This window comes from Brachypodium distachyon, chromosome 3 (genome assembly GCF_000005505.3).
Source record: "Brachypodium distachyon strain Bd21 chromosome 3, Brachypodium_distachyon_v3.0, whole genome shotgun sequence".
In the NCBI taxonomy this organism is placed as follows: domain Eukaryota; kingdom Viridiplantae; phylum Streptophyta; class Magnoliopsida; order Poales; family Poaceae; genus Brachypodium; species Brachypodium distachyon.
Genome location: NC_016133.3, coordinates 13527775 through 13546030, shown reverse-complemented (window position 1 = coordinate 13546030; position 18256 = coordinate 13527775). Strand labels below are relative to the sequence as shown.

General features: G+C 43.6%; 4 protein-coding genes and 1 long non-coding RNA gene across 6 annotated transcripts; 3 read left to right on the top strand and 2 right to left on the bottom strand.

The window, feature by feature from the left end:
• The first annotated feature begins 7634 nt into the window (after positions 1-7634).
• Positions 7635-8643, top strand: LOC100841556 (germin-like protein 8-11). Its single transcript, XM_003573347.3, has 2 exons — positions 7635-7837; positions 7988-8643. The coding sequence occupies exons 1-2, from the start codon at positions 7717-7719 to the stop codon at positions 8548-8550; spliced, it is 684 nt and encodes a 227-aa protein (XP_003573395.1). The 5' UTR covers positions 7635-7716; the 3' UTR covers positions 8551-8643.
• Positions 8644-8762: 119 nt separating this feature from the next.
• LOC104583546 lies at positions 8763-12471 on the bottom strand. 2 transcript variants are annotated; one of them, XR_731368.3, is made up of 4 exons: positions 12196-12471; positions 10204-10309; positions 9185-10116; positions 8763-9081 (listed from the first exon to the last, which is right to left on the bottom strand). It is a non-coding gene; the product is annotated as an uncharacterized LOC104583546 (long non-coding RNA). The 2 variants fall into 2 exon arrangements; XR_731369.3 differs by having other exon boundaries at positions 10208-10309.
• LOC100841249 (germin-like protein 8-11) lies at positions 10521-11840 on the top strand. The gene is made up of 2 exons (XM_003573346.4): positions 10521-10784; positions 10951-11840. The coding sequence occupies exons 1-2, from the start codon at positions 10664-10666 to the stop codon at positions 11508-11510; spliced, it is 681 nt and encodes a 226-aa protein (XP_003573394.1). The 5' UTR covers positions 10521-10663; the 3' UTR covers positions 11511-11840.
• Positions 12472-12872: 401 nt separating the features above from the next.
• LOC100825109 (germin-like protein 8-8) lies at positions 12873-13905 on the bottom strand. Its single transcript, XM_010236020.3, has 2 exons — positions 13703-13905; positions 12873-13566 (listed from the first exon to the last, which is right to left on the bottom strand). The coding sequence occupies exons 1-2, from the start codon at positions 13818-13820 to the stop codon at positions 13010-13012; spliced, it is 675 nt and encodes a 224-aa protein (XP_010234322.1). The 5' UTR covers positions 13821-13905; the 3' UTR covers positions 12873-13009.
• Positions 13906-16518: 2613 nt separating this feature from the next.
• LOC100840943 (germin-like protein 8-6) lies at positions 16519-17559 on the top strand. Its single transcript, XM_003573345.4, has 2 exons — positions 16519-16694; positions 16827-17559. Exons 1-2 carry the CDS (start codon positions 16574-16576, stop codon positions 17381-17383), a joined length of 678 nt encoding a protein of 225 aa, XP_003573393.1. The 5' UTR covers positions 16519-16573; the 3' UTR covers positions 17384-17559.
• The last annotated feature ends 697 nt before the right edge of the window (positions 17560-18256 follow it).

Sequence of the window (18256 nt, the reverse complement as noted above, 5' to 3'; positions counted from 1 at the left end):
GTCTCTAAACAAAGGTCACGATATCGATCTTTCCTGTTCGCTTCTTCGATGAGCTCCAACCAACCGTTGCATATACACATATATGCATATTCAAATTAGAAGCTGCGTCACCCATGAATGCATCATGAAGTTTCACAAATTAGACACATTTTATACCTGGTCACCATCATATTTATACTGAATCTAGTTAAGGTGAGAAAAAGTCCACATACATCAGGTCGGTCAGTAAGGCTAATTCTTTTTAAATAATACGATTTTTTCAATCATTTTCGAAAATAATACGCGTTTTTTCAAAATTTCAGGAATAATACGGCCTCGGCTTGGCCCAGGCCGATTAGGCCCAGTCGGCCTGGCCCAGGCCGAATGGAGGCGGGCACTTTCGGTGCCGGCCGACTGGCGCCTCAGTCGGTCCAGTCCAGGCCGACCGGCCTTTCGGCTTAGCCGTGGCCGACTGGAGCCGACAGGGGCGCGGGCCCTCTTCCTTTTCCTTTTTCTTTATTCCTTCTCTCCTTCCCTTCTTCCTCCCCAGCCCGAGCAGCCCAGCGCCCAGCTCCTGCTTGCCCGTTCCCTTCTGTTCTTCTTCTCCTCTTCTTCTTCCTCAAAAATGCCCCCAATTTCTAGCCAAAATTAGTGAGTTTTGTTCCTGTTTAACCCACAAAACTGCATCCCCTTGCTATTTAGCACCCAATGACACCTTGATCTACTGTTTTCGTAGAACATGTAGAGCTAATTTCATGTTGCTAAGTTGGGGCAATGGTGGTGGTTTGGAGGAGTTTGGAGGTGGTGGTGGTGCTCATCCGGTGACTGTGAGGCTGTTCGAGGTTGGCATTCACACGCTTCAAGGGTAAATCCCAATCTCTCACATATTTATCCTAACTTTATCTTATAATGTATATGTTTATGAGGATACGTGTGTATGTATATATAGAAGTATGTTTTAGCGTTTGGTAGTGCTCATTATTTTGGACAACAGTTAATGTCGTACTGCTTAGTATTTGATGCGTCTAAATATTATGGCCGGTAGTAATATGTTTTGATAGACTAGATTTTTTTTGATGTCGTACTGTTTAGTATTTGACACGTATTAATATTTTAAATCTGTCGTACTGCTTAGTATTTGACGCATCTAAATAGTATGGCCGGTAGTAATATGTATTGATAGGCTAGATTTTATTTATGCCGTACTGTTTAGTATTTGACGCTAATCTGTCGTATTGTTTAGTATTTGACGCGTATTAATATTTTTAATATGCCATACTGCTTAGTATTTAACGCGTCTTAATATTTTTTATATGTCGTACTGCTTAGTATTTGACGCGTCTAAACATTTTTTTAGGCATTAGAGATGTCCGGTGTAGTGAAGTTTGTTTTTTACTACGGTTCCGGTACTGTCTTAACAACTGAGCACGGAGCTGATCTGAGTCAGTTTAAGTATGTGGAGTTGGATCTAACGGCCCCTCAAACATGGACGTTTAGTCAATTGCAGGAATGTTTGGTAGGATGTTTAGCGCTCAATCCTGAAACATACACCGTCCGTGTGCAAGCATTGTGGACCAAATCAAGTTCAAATATTTTTTGGGTTTCGAGGCCGATAGACCGGACATCAAAGTGGGTGCGCTGGTTAGAAAGTTGCGAGAAAAGAGGAACTACACCTGTCGCCTTAATCCAGGTTGTCGCTCATGAGACCAATCCAGCTGAAGGCGAGGGTGAATCAAGTTATGACTTGTCCCATGCAAACTCTGTGTCGAATGCTGGAGGTGGTGGTTATGAATCAGGCCAGAGCTCTGGGGCAGTAGGAGAGGATGAGTACACTAGCGAGGTAGATGCGGACGAAGAAGATGGTCACTTGCAGAACCAGATGGAGGATGAAGATACAGATGGTCGTAGTTCTTATGACGATGAGTCTCATGAGTCGGACGAAGAGGAGGTGCCGATTCCTGCATCATGGAATCAGGACTTCTCTTCAGCTAGGACTTTGAACGATGGGCACGACTCTGCATGGCAATATCATCAGAACAACATTGCGAAGGGTGCCAGATTTCCTGACAAGAAATATCTGCAGGATGCAATAATTGCTTGGGCAATGTCCACGCAAAGGGTTTTCAAAACAACAGTCTCTTCACAAAAATATCTGAAATGGAGTGCGAACAAATAGATTGTCCCGAGAGGGTGCATGGCTATGTTCGTAAGTATGACACATATTGGGTTGTGAGTGACTTGGTGTTGCACACATGTGTCATTCCCAGTATCACTCAAGACCATCGTAACCTCTCGTCGACGCTTCTTGCTCGGTTGATTTACACGGAGATAGTGGAGAGCAAAGCAATGGAAGTGAAGGCCATCATGCATAAGGTCAGGGTAAGGTTTAAGTACAACATTTTGTACGGCAAGGCTTGGAGGGCTAAGCAGAGGGCTCTTGAGGAATGATTTGGTTCGTCTGCCTCCTCCATACACTGCAAGCCCGTAATCCAGGCACCTATGTCGACATCCAACACTTCCTGCACCCAGAGTATCCAACTGTGAGGGTGCTGCATCGACTGTTCTTCACTTTCGGTGTATGCGTCCAAGCTTTCAATCATTGTCGACCGGTGATATGCGTAGATGGCACTTTTCTCACTGGCAAATACAGGGGGCAGATCTTGACTGCCATTGGCCAAGACGGCAACAATCAAATCGTTCCGCTCGCATTTGCTTTCGTGGAGGGTGAGAACACTGAATGTTGGTTATGGTTTTTCAGGCAGCTCAAGAGAGCAGTTGTGCATGATAAGCCGAATGTGTGCATCCTTCATGACAGACATGCAGGCATACTCAGTGCGATAAGGACACTGACAAACCCTGGGCCTGATGAACAAACTCCATGGCAGGACGTGCAGAGTCGTTGGTGCATGCGGCATTTGAGGGCCAACTTCTTCTCGCAGTTCAGGAATAAGTCACTTATGAATCTATTCAAGAAACTCTGCAAATAGAACCAACAATGGAAGTACACTAGGATACGTGGTTATCTTGATGAGTTCACGAAGAAACATGTTAGGGAGAGGAGAGAGGCACGAGCCGCAGCGGTAGCAGCACATGTAGCAGCAGTGGCTGCGCAGATAGTAGTTGGAACAGGACCAGCTGAGGAAGAACCTGTTGGGAAACTGACAAGTTCAGTTGTGGAAATGAATTGAGGACACAGGAGGTGAAGATTGGAAATGAAGCGTGGCCAACGTGTGAGTGCACATGCAACAAACCAAAGTTGCTTCAGCTTCCTTGCTCACATGTACTTGCTGCTTGCGGGCAGCTAGGGATGGACGCAATCTCATTTGTGTCTCCCTATTACCTGAAAGAGTCTGTGCTTACCACATGGATGGGTGAGATGCTAGAGTTTCATGCAATGGGCAATTTCAACAAGGTAACCCCTGTTGAAAGGCGGTACATCCCTGACCCCGGGCTACTGCGGACAGGCACAGGCAGACGCCCGTCCAGGCGCATCCGAAATGATATGGATGAATCTGAAGCCGGAGGACCTTCACGACAATGTTTTCTGTGCAACCATTTTGGCCATAGGGACACTTATTGTCCAACTTTCGGTACTGGCGGAGCTACTGCCCGTGGAAGAGGGAGACGTGGACGACGAGGGAGAGGAACAAACTAGACTATGGCCTTAATATGTACTCTATGTGAAACTATGCGTTAATTTGTACTCTATGTTTTAATTTGTACTCTATGTGCAACTATGTTATAATTTGTACACTATGTGGAACTATGTTATAATTTGTACACTATGTGAAACTATGTTATAATTTGTACTCTATGTGGAACTAAGTTTTAATTTGTATTCTATGTGAAACTATGTATTAATTTGTGCACTACGTTTTAATTTGTACTCTATGTGGAATTATGTGTTAATTTGTACTCTTTGTTTAACTATGTTTTAATATGTACTCTCAGTTTAACTATGCTTAACTTTGTATTGTATGTCTAACTATGTTTATAAATGTTGCAGGTACAAAATGGAGAGAGTATCATTACTATCTCCGGAGATTGAGAGTAAGCATCGGGCTGCTCGATTGGTGGCGCATCCTGGGAGTGTCGAGCCCCTTGTCACGCGCACTTCTAAGGAAAATTGGATGATACACCCTGCCTGGATTCAGCGGTATTTATTCATTCATCCCTTGCATGTTCATTTTATTTATTCATCCCTTGCATGTCCATTTTATTTATGCAGTTTGAAATGGGCTGGCCTTTTACCTTTCGCACGACTTGTTGAGGCAACTCGTGCGGAAATGGTAGAGGGCGAGCGACGAGGTTTCAACTCTACACGGCTACAAATTGACCACTCGCTGCTGAGCTGCTTAGTGGACAGATGGAGGCCTGAGACACACACGTTTCACTTTCGCTGGGGAGAGATGGCTCCTACTCTCCAGGATGTGTCGATGCTGCTGAGACTACCATTGGTGGGTGATCCCATAGGACCGTTGCAGGCACCAGCTGATTGGCAGGAGGGTATGGCACTACGTTTTCAAGGTATTCTTGCCGGAGCTGGGCCACTCACCTCGGAGGCTCACGGACCTAAGCTAGATTGGTTGCTCAATTATCAGGTTAGATCGATGTGTTTTAAGTTAATATATCTAAGAGCGTACCTCATATACTTGCATGGGTTTACTAACACTTGGTTTTTGTTGCATGCAGATTCAGAAGTTTGGGTATCCAGAGACCCAAATGACTGAGCCTCAGATCACTCGGAGCCTTGAGGCATATATAATGTGGCTTCTCGGGAAGGTGAGGTTCACCAAGAACCACGTCACCACCATTAGCGCGCGCTACATCCCTATTGCAGTGGAGATCGCGAATGCAACTTGTGGTGACGACATCACACAGAGGAGTTGGGGTTCGGCTGTCTTAGTGGCTACGTACCGAGGTATGTGCAAAGCTTGCCAGTTTGCGTCGCCCAAGTCAACCCTGCTTGGATGTCCTTTATTGTTGCAGCTCTGGTCGTGGGAGAGGTTTTCTATCGGCCGACCAAACGTTACGGGTGATCACCCTAACCCTTCTTGGACGATGAAGAACTCTTACCCGTTTTGCTTGGCATGAAGATATCTTCATCGGATTCCTCTTCTTCAACCCATAACAATGGATGTTTTCTAGCCCATTGTAGGTATGACTCACTCTTACCTTGACTGTGCTTCTTCCACCTTTCGTGCAACCTTAGCGGTTCTTGCCGTATCTCTGCAGAAGTCCTCAATGGGAATCTGCACCTTCTTAATTGGTGGTCCAGCTCAGTTAGTAGGGTGTCACTACTAATGAGTTCGTCCCATGGAACTATCCTATTGTCTACCTTGAAATCACCGGCTAACCATAATAGCCTCCGGATACCTGACCAAAATCTACGATCATCTGGGAAGCCGGACGACATCTTCCCGGACGAAATGGTGAGACTACACTTCAATACCATGGACGGTCTTTTATAGTTACAGAAGATACAAATAGGTGGGAAACGGTGGCGGGAGAACCAGGCGGGAAACGGTGGCGGGAGAACCAGGCGAGAAACGGTGGCAGGAGAACCAGGGGGGAAACGATGGCGGGAAAACGAGGCGGGAAACGCTGGCAGGAAAACGAGGCGGGAAACGCTGGCAGGAAAACCAGGCGGGAAACGGTGGCGGGAGAATGAGTTTGAGAGCCTATAAATACCTCATCTCCGGTACTCATTCAAGCATCCTTCCACTACTGTTTTTTCCAATATTCCAGTGTCCCCCAATGAGTTTACCTTGCTCCGACCAGGACGAGAGGCCGAGGAAGATGAAAGAAGCGATGTTGCCTCCGGGGGTGGAACATCTCAGGTTTTGGTGCGGCAATCTATGCAAGGTGAAGGAGGTGACAGATTTTTCAGATAAGCTGGGCATGAAGTTTTTCATGTGTGCGAACTATGAGCATGATCCACCTGTCCCGGTTTCGCCGTACGACAAGCCTCCGGTAAGCACATATAGGTGTGCTTAAACATGTTGTGTGTGTCATATTCGATTTATTTGTAACATTAGGCTATTTTGTAGTTTCCTCCGCCCCTATGCATGTGGTATCGTTGGATTGACACGGAGATGCCAGATTGGGCGGTGGAAGAGATTAACACAAGGTCACGAAGTGCATGGCAGCGTTTCCACGCGGAGGAGCGTGCGGCAAAAGCTGCAGCCCAGGAGAAAGAGGAGCAAGAGAGAGAGCTCAAAGAGCATAGGGAGGAACAACGTCGTTACTTTGTTGAAGCACTGAGGAAAAACAGAGAGAAAGCGCTTCGCATGCAAGAGGACAAACGAAGGTGCAAGGATGCTCGTGAGACATAAAAGGAGAGGCAAAGAGAAAGGGCGCCGTGGCAAAGGCTGCAGAGGAACGTGGCGATACGTCTGGAAAATGGCCTAAGTGGACTTAGTAGTGCTTGTACTGTGTTTCAATTGTATTTGCTATCTTTAATTCTGTCCGATTGTGTTATTATCGAAGTATGTTAATTTAGTCGTATCTTGGTTCCGTAACCAGCACATTATCGATGTATGTTAATTTATCCAAGTTGTCAAGTCTTTTAGTTCAAAAAAATAGCAAGGAATCGACACAAAAATTGTCCAGCACATTATCGATGTATGTTAATTTATCCAAGTTGTCAAGTCTTTTAGTTCAAAAAACCGCAAGAATTCGAAACAAAAATCGGACATCGGCCGTGTATGCATTGATCATGCAACCAACTAGTTTTGGCGAAACTGATTAGCTTAATTAGTTCCAATCGGTTTCGGCGAAACCAACTGCATCCAGTCGACCTGGCCGAAACCGACTGCTCCAGTCGGCCTGGCCGAAACCAATTGGGCTTCAGTCGGCCTGGACCAGCCCAACTGCCTCTTGCGGGACCCACGCTCTGCGCAGCCTGCCTCTAGTCGGCTCGGGCCAGGCCAACTGGGTCTAATCGGCTTCGGCTAAACCGACCGGACCCAATCGGCTTTTGAAATTTTTGAAAAACACGTATTATTTTTAAAAATGATTAAAACATCGTATTCTTTAAAAAAAATAGCGTCAGTAAGTGCATGTACGTGCTAGTAGTACGCGTATCGTAAAAGAAAAGACATGAGGAAACTTACTAAAGCTGATATGGAAATATGTTAATTAATTCCTACTATAATCGGGACTTAGCAAAATCTACGTGCTCAGAATGACCAATTCTATTCTATATATGCGCTGCGATCATATATGCATATATACTATCAATGAAAGTTACTCAGTACAGTACTATTGCATCTGAACTAGAATAGTATTAATCTATCATGAAATAGATATAACTTTAAATACCTGGTCGAAATCTTATTGAATAATACAGATGCATGATGAGACAAGAAAAGAAGCCAACACCGATTGCTCAACCCCATATATACCTTGTCTCGTCTGGAACTCAGGATACAAAGTCATAGTAGCAGCAAAAAACATGAGGAACATTTCTGATGTTGATCCATTCCAGATAATATATTTCTCTTAATTAGTCGGCAGGAAGCTGATCAGCCTTCTTAAACAGTTAAACTAATGACCATCTCGATCTGGTCACACGTTTTTCTTGACCAGTTCACAACATCGTCACCTACTTCTGCTGCTATAAATACACGTCCAACATCTCCGAAGCCAGGGCACACACAGCAACGTAACACTTGCAAACACATCTACTTGAGAAACAGCAAATCCAGCTCTTAAAAGATTTCTTCAGAAGCGCTAATGGCCTCCTCTTACTACTTCCTTCTTCTCGCTGCTGTTCTTGCGTTGGCCTCATGGCAGGCCATCGCTTCAGATCCTAGTCCTCTCCAAGACTTCTGTGTGGCAGACAACAGTTCACGTGGTATGTAATTTCATTACTGCTTAGATCGTCAAATATTTACTTCTAACTTTTCATACGTTAAACAATTATGGGTATAATTAACATACATAATGTTGGAAAAATTATAACATTCTGACTCGGTTTTTTGTACATGTTAACTCCATGATGCAGTTCTTGTCAATGGATTTGTTTGCAAAGACCCAAAGGATGTGAAAGCAGATGACTTCTTCCTGGCAGCAAAACTTGACATGCCAAGGGACACAAAAACAAACAAGGTTGGGTCCAATGTCACATTGATCAATGTTATGAGGATTCCTGGCCTCAACACACTTGGTATCTCCCTGGCGCGCATCGACTATGCATCCTTGGGCGAGAACCCGCCACACACTCACCCTCATGCCACCGAGATTCTCACCGTGCTAGAAGGGACACTTTATGTTGGCTTTGTGACGTCAAACCCAGAAAACAAGTTTTTATCCAAGGTGCTCAACAGGGGTGATGTGTTTGTTTTCCCGGAAGGACTCATTCACTTTCAGTTCAACCCCAACCCCCACAAACCGGCAGTTGCAATTGCTGCACTTAGCAGCCAGAACCCTGGTGCCATCACCATTGCCAATGCTGTGTTTGGGTCAAAGCCGACAATCTCTGATGATGTTCTCGCCAAGGCCTTTCAGGTGGACAAGAAGACTGTGGACTGGCTCCAAGCTCAGTTCTGGACTGACAACCAAAATTAACTAATTGTATTTTGTAACATTAGTTTGTTTTTTTATATGTGAGTACTCATGTATTGATTTGTTTGAAATGATGAATGAACTATTGGTTTAATATGTCTTGTTGTATCTTGTAAAAAATGTCAACCTGTACATTCTGTTGTGATATTTTATTTTGTCTTGAGTAATAGAGAATGAGATGATCCACTTCAGGAAAAAAGTATACGTACCAAATAAAAGGCTCAATATAATGACTAAGTATATTAGATCACATGAGTCTCAAATAGGGCCAGTGCACCTAGAGAACCTTGGCTGTCTTGAATAGGTACTGTGTTGTTGTATCATCTTAAAGAACGGCATTACGCCTGGTTTTAAATTAATGAAATCCTACACAACCAAACTATATATACAAGGTGCTGACCAGATTACAAGGAAAAATGAACAAGATGAAGCAAACAAAAGAAAAAATTAAACGTGAGCACAACTCAAACGCTGATGACCTCAGCTTCTGGCAGAAACGCTGCTCCACCTCGCCGTAGATCGAACGACAGTGACCTGTCAACAAGCAGGGGAAGGCTCACCTTTGAGTTAGAGATCCAGCAGAGACACATGCACAAGGTGGAACGACATACTACCGAGCGCCAACCCCCTACCATACCTGAAGTTCTCTGCTGCAGTACATGATATCCTGACATGTCACTGAGCTCCGACCGGCCATCAAGTTCCCACAAGAGAGGGGAACAAGGACCTCGATGATGTCTCCATGGAGGAGAGCCGCACCCAACTACCCAAGGTGTTACCGTCACCAGACTAAACTATCCCTTGGCTTGCAGGGTATCAAATTAGTTCCAATACTATGACAATATAAACTTGAGTAAAAAAAGTACACTAATTGTGTCAACCGCCTGTCTACGCTACATCAGCTCTAACACGTGTGTGTGTGCTTTTGTAAAAGAAAGAGGAACAAAAGAAGTCTTCTCTTCTCATTTTGTGGCCCCTTACCCCTTCCCCACCTCAAGCTCGTCTGGGCTCCTCTCTTTTTTTCTTTTTCTTTTTTTTTTGTTGCGAAGGCTCAAGGCTCATCATTGTTATGTACTAAATTCCTCTATAATAGTGAAAAATCCATTGATTTCATATTTGACCCCAACCTATCATGTGCTCCACCCCGGCCTGACACACAAATCCATCGTCTCTGCATGAGATGATCGAGCGATCTTAGCTAGCTTGTCGAGGTCGATGAACCTCGAGGAACAAACGCTACATGACTTGGCTTTTCTCTGAACCATTCTAGCTAGTAAAAATTTAATTAATTAGTTGTCTAACTCACAAGCAAAGCATTCGACGACTTAGTGTGCAACAAGTTCTTCTGGTTTGACCAAAGTATAGGGTGGAAATGCACGGTAACTTGTTCAACAACTAATTAAACAAATGAAATAAGATTTACCTGCCATCCCGTGATGTCGACGACCGGTCAATGTATGGCCGGTTTCATGGAAACCTCTTGAATGAGAAAACAACTTACCATGCAGAATTAATTAGAGTAGCTCATGCATGTACAATTAGTCGAGCAGGGGAGCAGGCAAAGATGTCCTGAAAAAGTCAGCAAAACAGGATGATTACCTCATGTACAATAAATCTTTACTTGCACAGAGAAATTAATTACAAGTGTGGCCATACATACGATACGTGATAGAGACTGTGACCATTTCTCCTGTTCCGTTCAATGCATGCCCTGGTTTGGTGCAAGTGACCGTCTCAAGATAGATCTTCTGGGTACATATAACTGCTCCAAGTAAATTAATGGTGTTGATGAGATCAATGACAGATGAACATAAACGTGTTCATATGTTAGTTGGTGAATGTTAGGTGCAGAAGGGAGATATATATTGTAATCCTGGCCCAGCAGGATAATTAATCAGCAGGTTCTAGCTGCAGCAGCTGAGACCATTTCAGTCCGTTGGTCGATTCCACTTGACTCCTTCTGTCTCGCATAAGTTCACACTGCTACCTGCGGCTATATAAGCACAATCCATCCATCCCTAGCTTCATAGCCAAAGCAAATCAACAACCAACAACACAAGGCAAGCTATAGCATCAACACACAAGATAAACAGATCGAAGATCAAACGGCGGTCTGATGGCCTCCTCCTCTTCCTTCTTTCTCCTTGCTGCTCTACTCGCGTTAGTCTCATGGCAGGCCATCGCATCCGACCCTAGCCCTCTCCAAGACTTCTGTGTCGCTGATAAGAACTCCCCAGGTATTATCTGCTCCTCGGCTTGATGCGGGCATATTCTAACTAATTAAGTATATATATGTGGTTGCAATGACTTTCGAGGAGATTCTAATATTCAATTATATTATAAACATGTTGACATAGCTTTATGAAATTGATGCTTACGTGTTACTTCTCTGTATGCATGCAGTGCTTGTCAACGGGTTTGTTTGCAAGAACCCGATGTACGTAAACGCAGATGACTTCTTTAAGGCAGCCGAACTCGACAAGCCTAGGGTGACCAACAAAGTTGGATCCAACGTCACCTTGATCAACGTCATGCAGCTCGCTGGCCTCAACACTCTTGGCATCTCGATAGCGCGCATCGACTATGCACCGTTAGGCCAGAACCCGCCGCACACACACCCCCGTGCCACCGAGATCCTCACGGTGCTCGAGGGAACACTCTACGTCGGCTTTGTCACATCCAATCAAGAAAACAGGTTCTTATCCAAGGTGCTGAACAAAGGTGACGTGTTTGTGTTCCCTGTGGGGCTCATCCATTTCCAATTCAACCCCAACCCCTACAAACCCGCTGTTGCAATTGCGGCACTCAGCAGCCAAAATCCTGGGGCTATCACCATTGCCAATGCTGTGTTCGGATCTAAACCACCAATCTCAGATGATGTTTTGGCCAAGGCATTTCAAGTGGAAAAGGGAACAATAGACTGGCTCCAGGCTCAATTCTGGGAGAAGAACGGCCAGAACTAAAACAAGCCTCAAGAGATATATCATATGGAACATCTATATATTTGCTCTGTGCAAATTTTGCTTTAATTTCTAGCTATGTTAAGCTATGAAGTAAATGAAGAAACATGTTTCGTGCTAGTGCTTGTATAGTTGTTTGTGAGCCGCGAATTTATTAATTTCTACTTTTTGAATAAATTGGCAATATTTTGGTTTTGTGAGAAACAGTTGCCATAAGCTACTCTTATGTGTGTTTTCTGCACACAATAGCAAAACATGAGGATAATGTTGTCCCTGTTCCAAAACAGAATTTGTTGTATAAACATCCAGTTATATATAATATAAGTTTCATGATGACGGATGTACATGGCGCTGATGTGATGGCAGATGTACAAAGCATCTATACAATACATTTGAACTAAGGATGGCGTGGACCACATATATGATTCCACTAGCTAATGTCATTTCCATATGTGTGTTTCTACAGTACTTGGGAGGTACCACAAGGTACTGGTAGTCTGGTACCTTCCCTCCTAAATTTGCATCTTCCAAACAAAAAAATGTGAATGAGAGACCAAAATCCTAAATTCCTAATCATCCAATTTGACACACTCAAAACAAGCATACACGTAAATTGATGAGACCAGGGCATGGATGAGACTAAGAAATCAAGAATCATGGAAAGAAAAGATGGAGTTTGGAAGTTTACCTCGTCAATTGGGGATTGCCTGACGATGCAGAGCCGCACTACGGCGTGGTGGGAATTGGGGATTGAGGGCAGGCTTTGGCTGTGCGGCGAACGGTGGAGCCGTGGAGGACAAGCTAGCGACCGGCGAGGCAGCGAGGGCGTGCGGCGGCGAGGGACCACGACGATCGCCGGAGGCCAGCGGCGAGCCCGCGAGCTAGGGGCGATGGCGGCAGACGCTGGGGGCGGACGACGGGATGCTTCCGCGCGTGGGAGTCTCGTACGCCCTCGACTCCTCCGTTCCCAATCTGCAGAGAGGCACATTAATGGGCTGAGGCCTGAGTGGGGGCAAAACACATGGGCCGAGGGGGAGCAATTCTTTGTAGACTGGGCCATATAGTAACGGGCCAAAATTAAATTGTAGGGGCAGCTGCCCTATACATTTTCTTTTATTTTGTCCAACGAAACCAGCGTCTATTTAAAAGAGTTTTGCTTGAAAAGTTTATGCTATGTGAAAGAGGTGCATCTGGGTGACTTGAGCTCGAGCTCTGCCCGGTACGTATGATCTAGACTGTTGTTAATGAATTAGTTTTGTTAGGTGCAGAAGGGAGATATTGCATGCCCAGCTTGTGATTTCTAAGCTATCTAACCTAGGTAGACACTGCAATACTCATGTGTTGCCTCTTCAGAGGCATTGACAATTATTCGAAAGTACAAATACATTCAGGAATTAATATCAAAGAACACACTTGCATGACATAGTGCCATTTATTCTATATATAACTTAGCATACATGGCGAGTCGTTTGCCCCTTGCAATAGATTTCACAAGGCTTTACTTAGTAGTGATTGTTCTCCCAGAACTGAGCCTGGAGCCAGTCTATTGTCCTTTTCTCCACCTGAAACGCCTTGGCAAGAACGTCATCTGAGATTGGCGGCTTTGACCCAAACACTGCATTGGCAATTGTGATAGCCCCAGGGTTCTGGCTGCTAAGTGCAGCAATTGCAACCGCCGGCACATGTGGGTTGGGGTTGAACTGGAAGTGGATGAGCCCCACAGGAAACACAAACACATCGCCTTTGTTGAGCACCTTGGATAAGAGCGTGTTGTTTGGGTTGGATGTAACAAAGCCAACATAGAGTGTCCCCTCGAGCACTGTGAGGATCTCAGTGGCACGAGGATGCGTGTGTGGCGGGTTCTGACCCAAAGGTGCGTAGTCGATGCGCGCTATTGAGATGCCAAGGGTGTTGAGGCCAGCGAGCTGCATCACATTGATCAAGGTGACGTTGGATCCAACCTTGTTGGTCATCCTAGGCTTGTCGAGTTCGGCTGCCTTGAAGAAGTCATCCGCGGTCACATCTTTTGGGTCTTTGCAGACAACTCCATTGACAAAAACTGCAAAATGGATGTAAATATCAATAACCGAGCTAGAATGTTATCAAAGTTTTTTACATGCATATGTAATCCTAGTTCACACGTAAGAACTACATGTATAAAAATTATTAATGGTACGTGAAGTGAAATTACATACCACGTGAGTTGTTGTCTGCCACACAGAAGTCCTGAAGAGGGCTCGGATCAGAAGCGATGGCCTGCCATGAGACCAAGGCAAAGAGAGCAGCGAGAAGGAAGTAGGAAGAGGAGGCCATTAGGGCTAAGTGTTTCGATCTCAAGTAGCTATCTTTCTGTAAGCTAGTGTTTGTGATGGTGTTGTGTGCTTTGGCCTTGAGAAGGTTGAGGTGTATTTATATATAGCTAGCAGAAGCAAGAGTAGTTGATCATGTTGTGTACAAGTCAATAACTTGGCAAGTTCGCATGGGCAGATAGAAATGGTCACCCTGAGCAGGTAGAGATTTAGTAAGTTTCCTCATGTCTTTCCTTTTACGATACGTGTACAGATAGTAGTGACAGACCTGACGTGGTGGTCATATACATGAGACACTGGTAGATTTTTTTCTCAGCTTAATTAGATTCAGTATAATTATGATGGTGACCACGTACCTGCTATACAAAATTTGTCTGATTTGTGATACTTTATGATGCATGCATGGGTAACACGGCTCCTAATTGAACCAGATGCCCGCATGTGTTGCGGAAATTTTCGGTTAACATGAGTTAAATTGAGTAGCAACGAAAGAGTATTCAAACTTTAAAACATATAAGGCAATTTTATGACATATTCTTTACTTCATAGGCATCAACAAAAGTTAAAGCAGTATCTAAGTATGGTAACAAATGTTTATCGGTTCACTTGATAAAGGTGTTGCTAGCCCATCCTAAAACCCGAAGGATTCTTGGAGAACACAAACAAACAACAATCTTATTTCCAACTAAATAAGAAAATACATATGATGATTTATTTTAATGTAGTTGGTCTATTTTATGTAAAGAAATGATGCCCCGCGCATTGATAGGAAACCGTGTTAAAACAAATGCATAAATAGATGTTTAAAATTAACTAAAACTAATGGGAACAGAATGTAGAAGTGTTTCTTTGCATTTAACAATGAAAGCAGAAGTATGTGACAAAATGATGTATAAAAAGAGAAAAATCCTCCCAAAAAAGACATGATTGAATTGACGAGGTGGCATGGTTTGAATTGATACATTTAATGCAAAAAATGTGAACGAACACATGTACGTATGCTTTTAAAAAAACATGCATGACCTGATGAAAAAATAACATACATGGCAAAATGATGTATAAAAACAGAAAAGCTTTTACAAAATAACATGATTTAATTGATGAGATGGCATAGTTTGTATTTATAGATTAATGCAAAATGTAAATGAACACATGGTGGATGATTTTAAAAAAAAAGACATGCATGACCTTGATGAGATTGCATAGTTTGCATGACAATTAATATGGTGGGTCTAATGAGCCGACATGCTTGCATGTTGAGAGAAACAACTAGTAGGGTTTTTTGTTCAGATATAGAAAATATGTACACGCAACGGATGGGTGGAACGCGTCGAAGAAGCGAACAGGAAAGATCGATATCATATCGTGACTTTGCTTAGACTAATTCACCAGAGGCATCAATGTCATGCATGACGGGAAAGTAGCTATGGAGCATTTCTTCCCGTTGAATTTGTTGCATGAGCTTACCTGGTCACCCTTTTTCCGAGAGAGGGCTGTACTTCTCCGGAAGCCTCTATATTTTGCCTGGAGATGTAACATACACAAACAGACACACCATGAAGAGCTTGGCTGGTTCAACACATATCTAAACTTTAACCATTATGGTACACAAAGCTATATGGATTGCTTGAGGAAAAACCTAAAGCTGAATAAAGATTTTCTTTTCCCCATGCAATCTATCTGGATTTGGCTTGTATGTAAGAATATATTATAATTTGTATGTCTTGCAAAATACTTCTACAGTATTATTTTTACTAATTTTGTAAACATTTATAAGTCAAAATCATGAATTTGGGGGGCCTAAACCTTATATTTCGGAACGGAGGAAATAGCTAATCAGATCTATGTATGAACTGGTATTAACGAAACTCTTAATTAGTAAGATTGCTACACTGACTAATCTTACTCAGGAAAAGTGCTCGGCCATCGTCGTAGCCTTTTGTGGCAGCACGCAGTACGTGACTTCCAGCAAGTCGTACACCATGACATGTCTCTGTGCGTGAGACAGACTTGGCTCTCTCTGAACTGTTCTTCGTTGAACTCTTAGTTAATTAACTCGCAAAGCATAACCAGTTCTCCAGGCTATGTATGACCAGGTATACATAGGATAGGTTGGCACGCTAGAATATCCACTGATAACTACTCCAATTAATGAAGTGAGATTTACTCGTTCATAGATCTGGGTAACTTAACTGCCCCAAGAAAGTTAATGGTGACCAAGTAAAAGTTGGGAATTTTCACGTTTGATGGTATCAATGGCGGTAAGACGGTATGTACGTGTGAATTAGCTTCTTAATTAATAAATAAGTGCTGTTAATTAGGTGCAAAAGGAGCCCACCAGCCTTGTGATATCCAAACTACTCCCTCCGATCCTAAATTGTTGTCGAAATATTATATGTATATAAACGCTTTTTAAAAATAGATACATTCATATTTGGACAAATTTGAGTCAAGAATTTAGAATCAGAGGTAGTACATATCTTAACCCTGACACGGTAATACCCATGTGTTGCCTCTTTAGAGGCAAAAGGAAAGTTGGAAAATTGACGCACATCAAAAACTCCTTTAATCAACACTCGATCCAGATCTAGACCATTTCATTCCGTTGGTTGGTTCCACTTGACTCCTTCTCTTGCTCACATGTTCACACTGCTGGCTGCGCCTATATAAGAACTTCAATCCCCAGCTGCATAGCCAAAGCACCAACAATACAAACACACAAGCTAGCTAGCAGCAACACAAGAGAAACCAGAAGAGATGGCCTCCTCCTCTTCCTTCCTTCTCGTAACGGCTCTTCTTGTGCTGGTCTCATGGCAGGCCATCGCCTCCGATCCAAGCCCTCTCCAAGATTTTTGTGTCGCTGATAAGAACTCTCCAGGTACCATGTACTCCTCGACTTGATCCTGCCATATTCTCTCTAAGAGTGTGTACATATGTTGGCATCAGTTGTTGACATTAAGTGACATACCTGTTGAAGTAACTTCATAAATCCATGCTTACATGTTTACAGTGCTTGTCAATGGGTTTGTCTGCAAGAACCCGAAGGACGTGAATGCGGATGACTTCTTCAAGGCAGCTGAACTCGACAAGCCTAGGATGACCAACAAGGTTGGATCCAATGTCACATTGATCAACGTGATGCAGATCGCTGGCCTCAACACCCTTGGCATCTCGATAGCGCGCATTGACTACGCACCTTTGGGTCAGAACCCACCGCACACGCACCCCCGTGCCACGGAGATCCTCACGGTGCTCGAGGGGACACTCTACGTCGGCTTTGTCACATCCAACCCAAACAACACGCTCTTATCCAAGGTGCTCAACAAAGGCGATGTGTTCGTGTTCCCCGTGGGGCTCATCCACTTCCAGTTCAACCCCAACCCACATGTGGCGGCAGTTGCAATTGCTGCACTTAGCAGCCAGAACCCTGGTGCCATCACAATTGCCAATGCAGTGTTTGGGTCTAAGCCACCGATCTCAGACAATGTTTTGGCCAAGGCATTTCAAGTGGAGAAGGGGACAGTAGACTGGCTCCAGGCTCAATTCTGGGAAAACAACCACTACTAAGCATGTGGGAAATCGATTGCACGGGCAAACGAATAGTGTTTTAATTTCTAGCTATCAATGTTAAGCTATAAAATAAAGGAATGGCACATGTCATACGAATGAGTGTCAATAATATTCCCAAATGTTTCTACTTTTGAATAATTGTCAATGCGGGTCTATATGAGATTGATGTCATATTCCTCTCCGGTGTTCCGTTTTTCCTTATATGGAGTTATATTAATTTCCTTGTTCCAAAGAAAAGGATCGATATTAGCACCTGCAATTTAATACTTCCTCCGTCCAATATTAAGTGATTCAAATTTGTCCAAATATGAATGTGTCGTCTAAAAATATATGTAATATTTAGTATAAGTTTAATGCTGATGGTTACACATAGCTGATGAGATGGTATACACATGTGTGGTGCCGGTATACAGTTAACACATGTGAAGGTCCCTGCGATTTGTGCAGCTCGATCGACGTATAACTTCTTGCAAACTCGTTTCAATGGTTGCAATCGAACAGCTAACCATGTATATATCCAAATCTATGACATGCACCCATGCACGGACAATGTGCAAACAAATAATACTCAGTCATGAATCTGGGACAAGTCAGTCACGGATGTTAAAGACGCATGGTGTTAACACGAACTAGCATTCAAAAGACTGAAAGTTAGCTGTCTGCTGATCGTTTAATTGAATTAGTTAGATGGCCTCAAAGAGTTGTGATTATACTACATGTACCAACATCTCTAACAAATTAATGAATTGATGAGTAGCATGCCTAAAGCCTACTCGTTGTGGACTTCATTCACTACGCTGGGTATGGTCGTATGGAGATACAAAGAAGGGTGATGAGGGTCTTGGTGAACTAGTCCGAAAACTCTTAGAA

Coding starts and splice junctions, on each gene's coding strand:
- LOC100825109 (XM_010236020.3), bottom strand. CDS start 13,820: ATGGCCTCCTCTTCCTACTTCCTTCTCGCTGCTCTCTTTGCCTTGGTC. Junction 13,567..13,702: donor GGCAGACAACAACTCACGTG/GTATGTAATTTC, acceptor TCCATTTTGCAG/TTTTTGTCAATGGAGTTGTC.
- LOC100841556 (XM_003573347.3), top strand. CDS start 7,717: ATGGCCTCCTCTTACTACTTCCTTCTTCTCGCTGCTGTTCTTGCGTTG. Junction 7,838..7,987: donor GGCAGACAACAGTTCACGTG/GTATGTAATTTC, acceptor TCCATGATGCAG/TTCTTGTCAATGGATTTGTT.
- LOC100841249 (XM_003573346.4), top strand. CDS start 10,664: ATGGCCTCCTCCTCTTCCTTCTTTCTCCTTGCTGCTCTACTCGCGTTA. Junction 10,785..10,950: donor CGCTGATAAGAACTCCCCAG/GTATTATCTGCT, acceptor GTATGCATGCAG/TGCTTGTCAACGGGTTTGTT.
- LOC100840943 (XM_003573345.4), top strand. CDS start 16,574: ATGGCCTCCTCCTCTTCCTTCCTTCTCGTAACGGCTCTTCTTGTGCTG. Junction 16,695..16,826: donor CGCTGATAAGAACTCTCCAG/GTACCATGTACT, acceptor ACATGTTTACAG/TGCTTGTCAATGGGTTTGTC.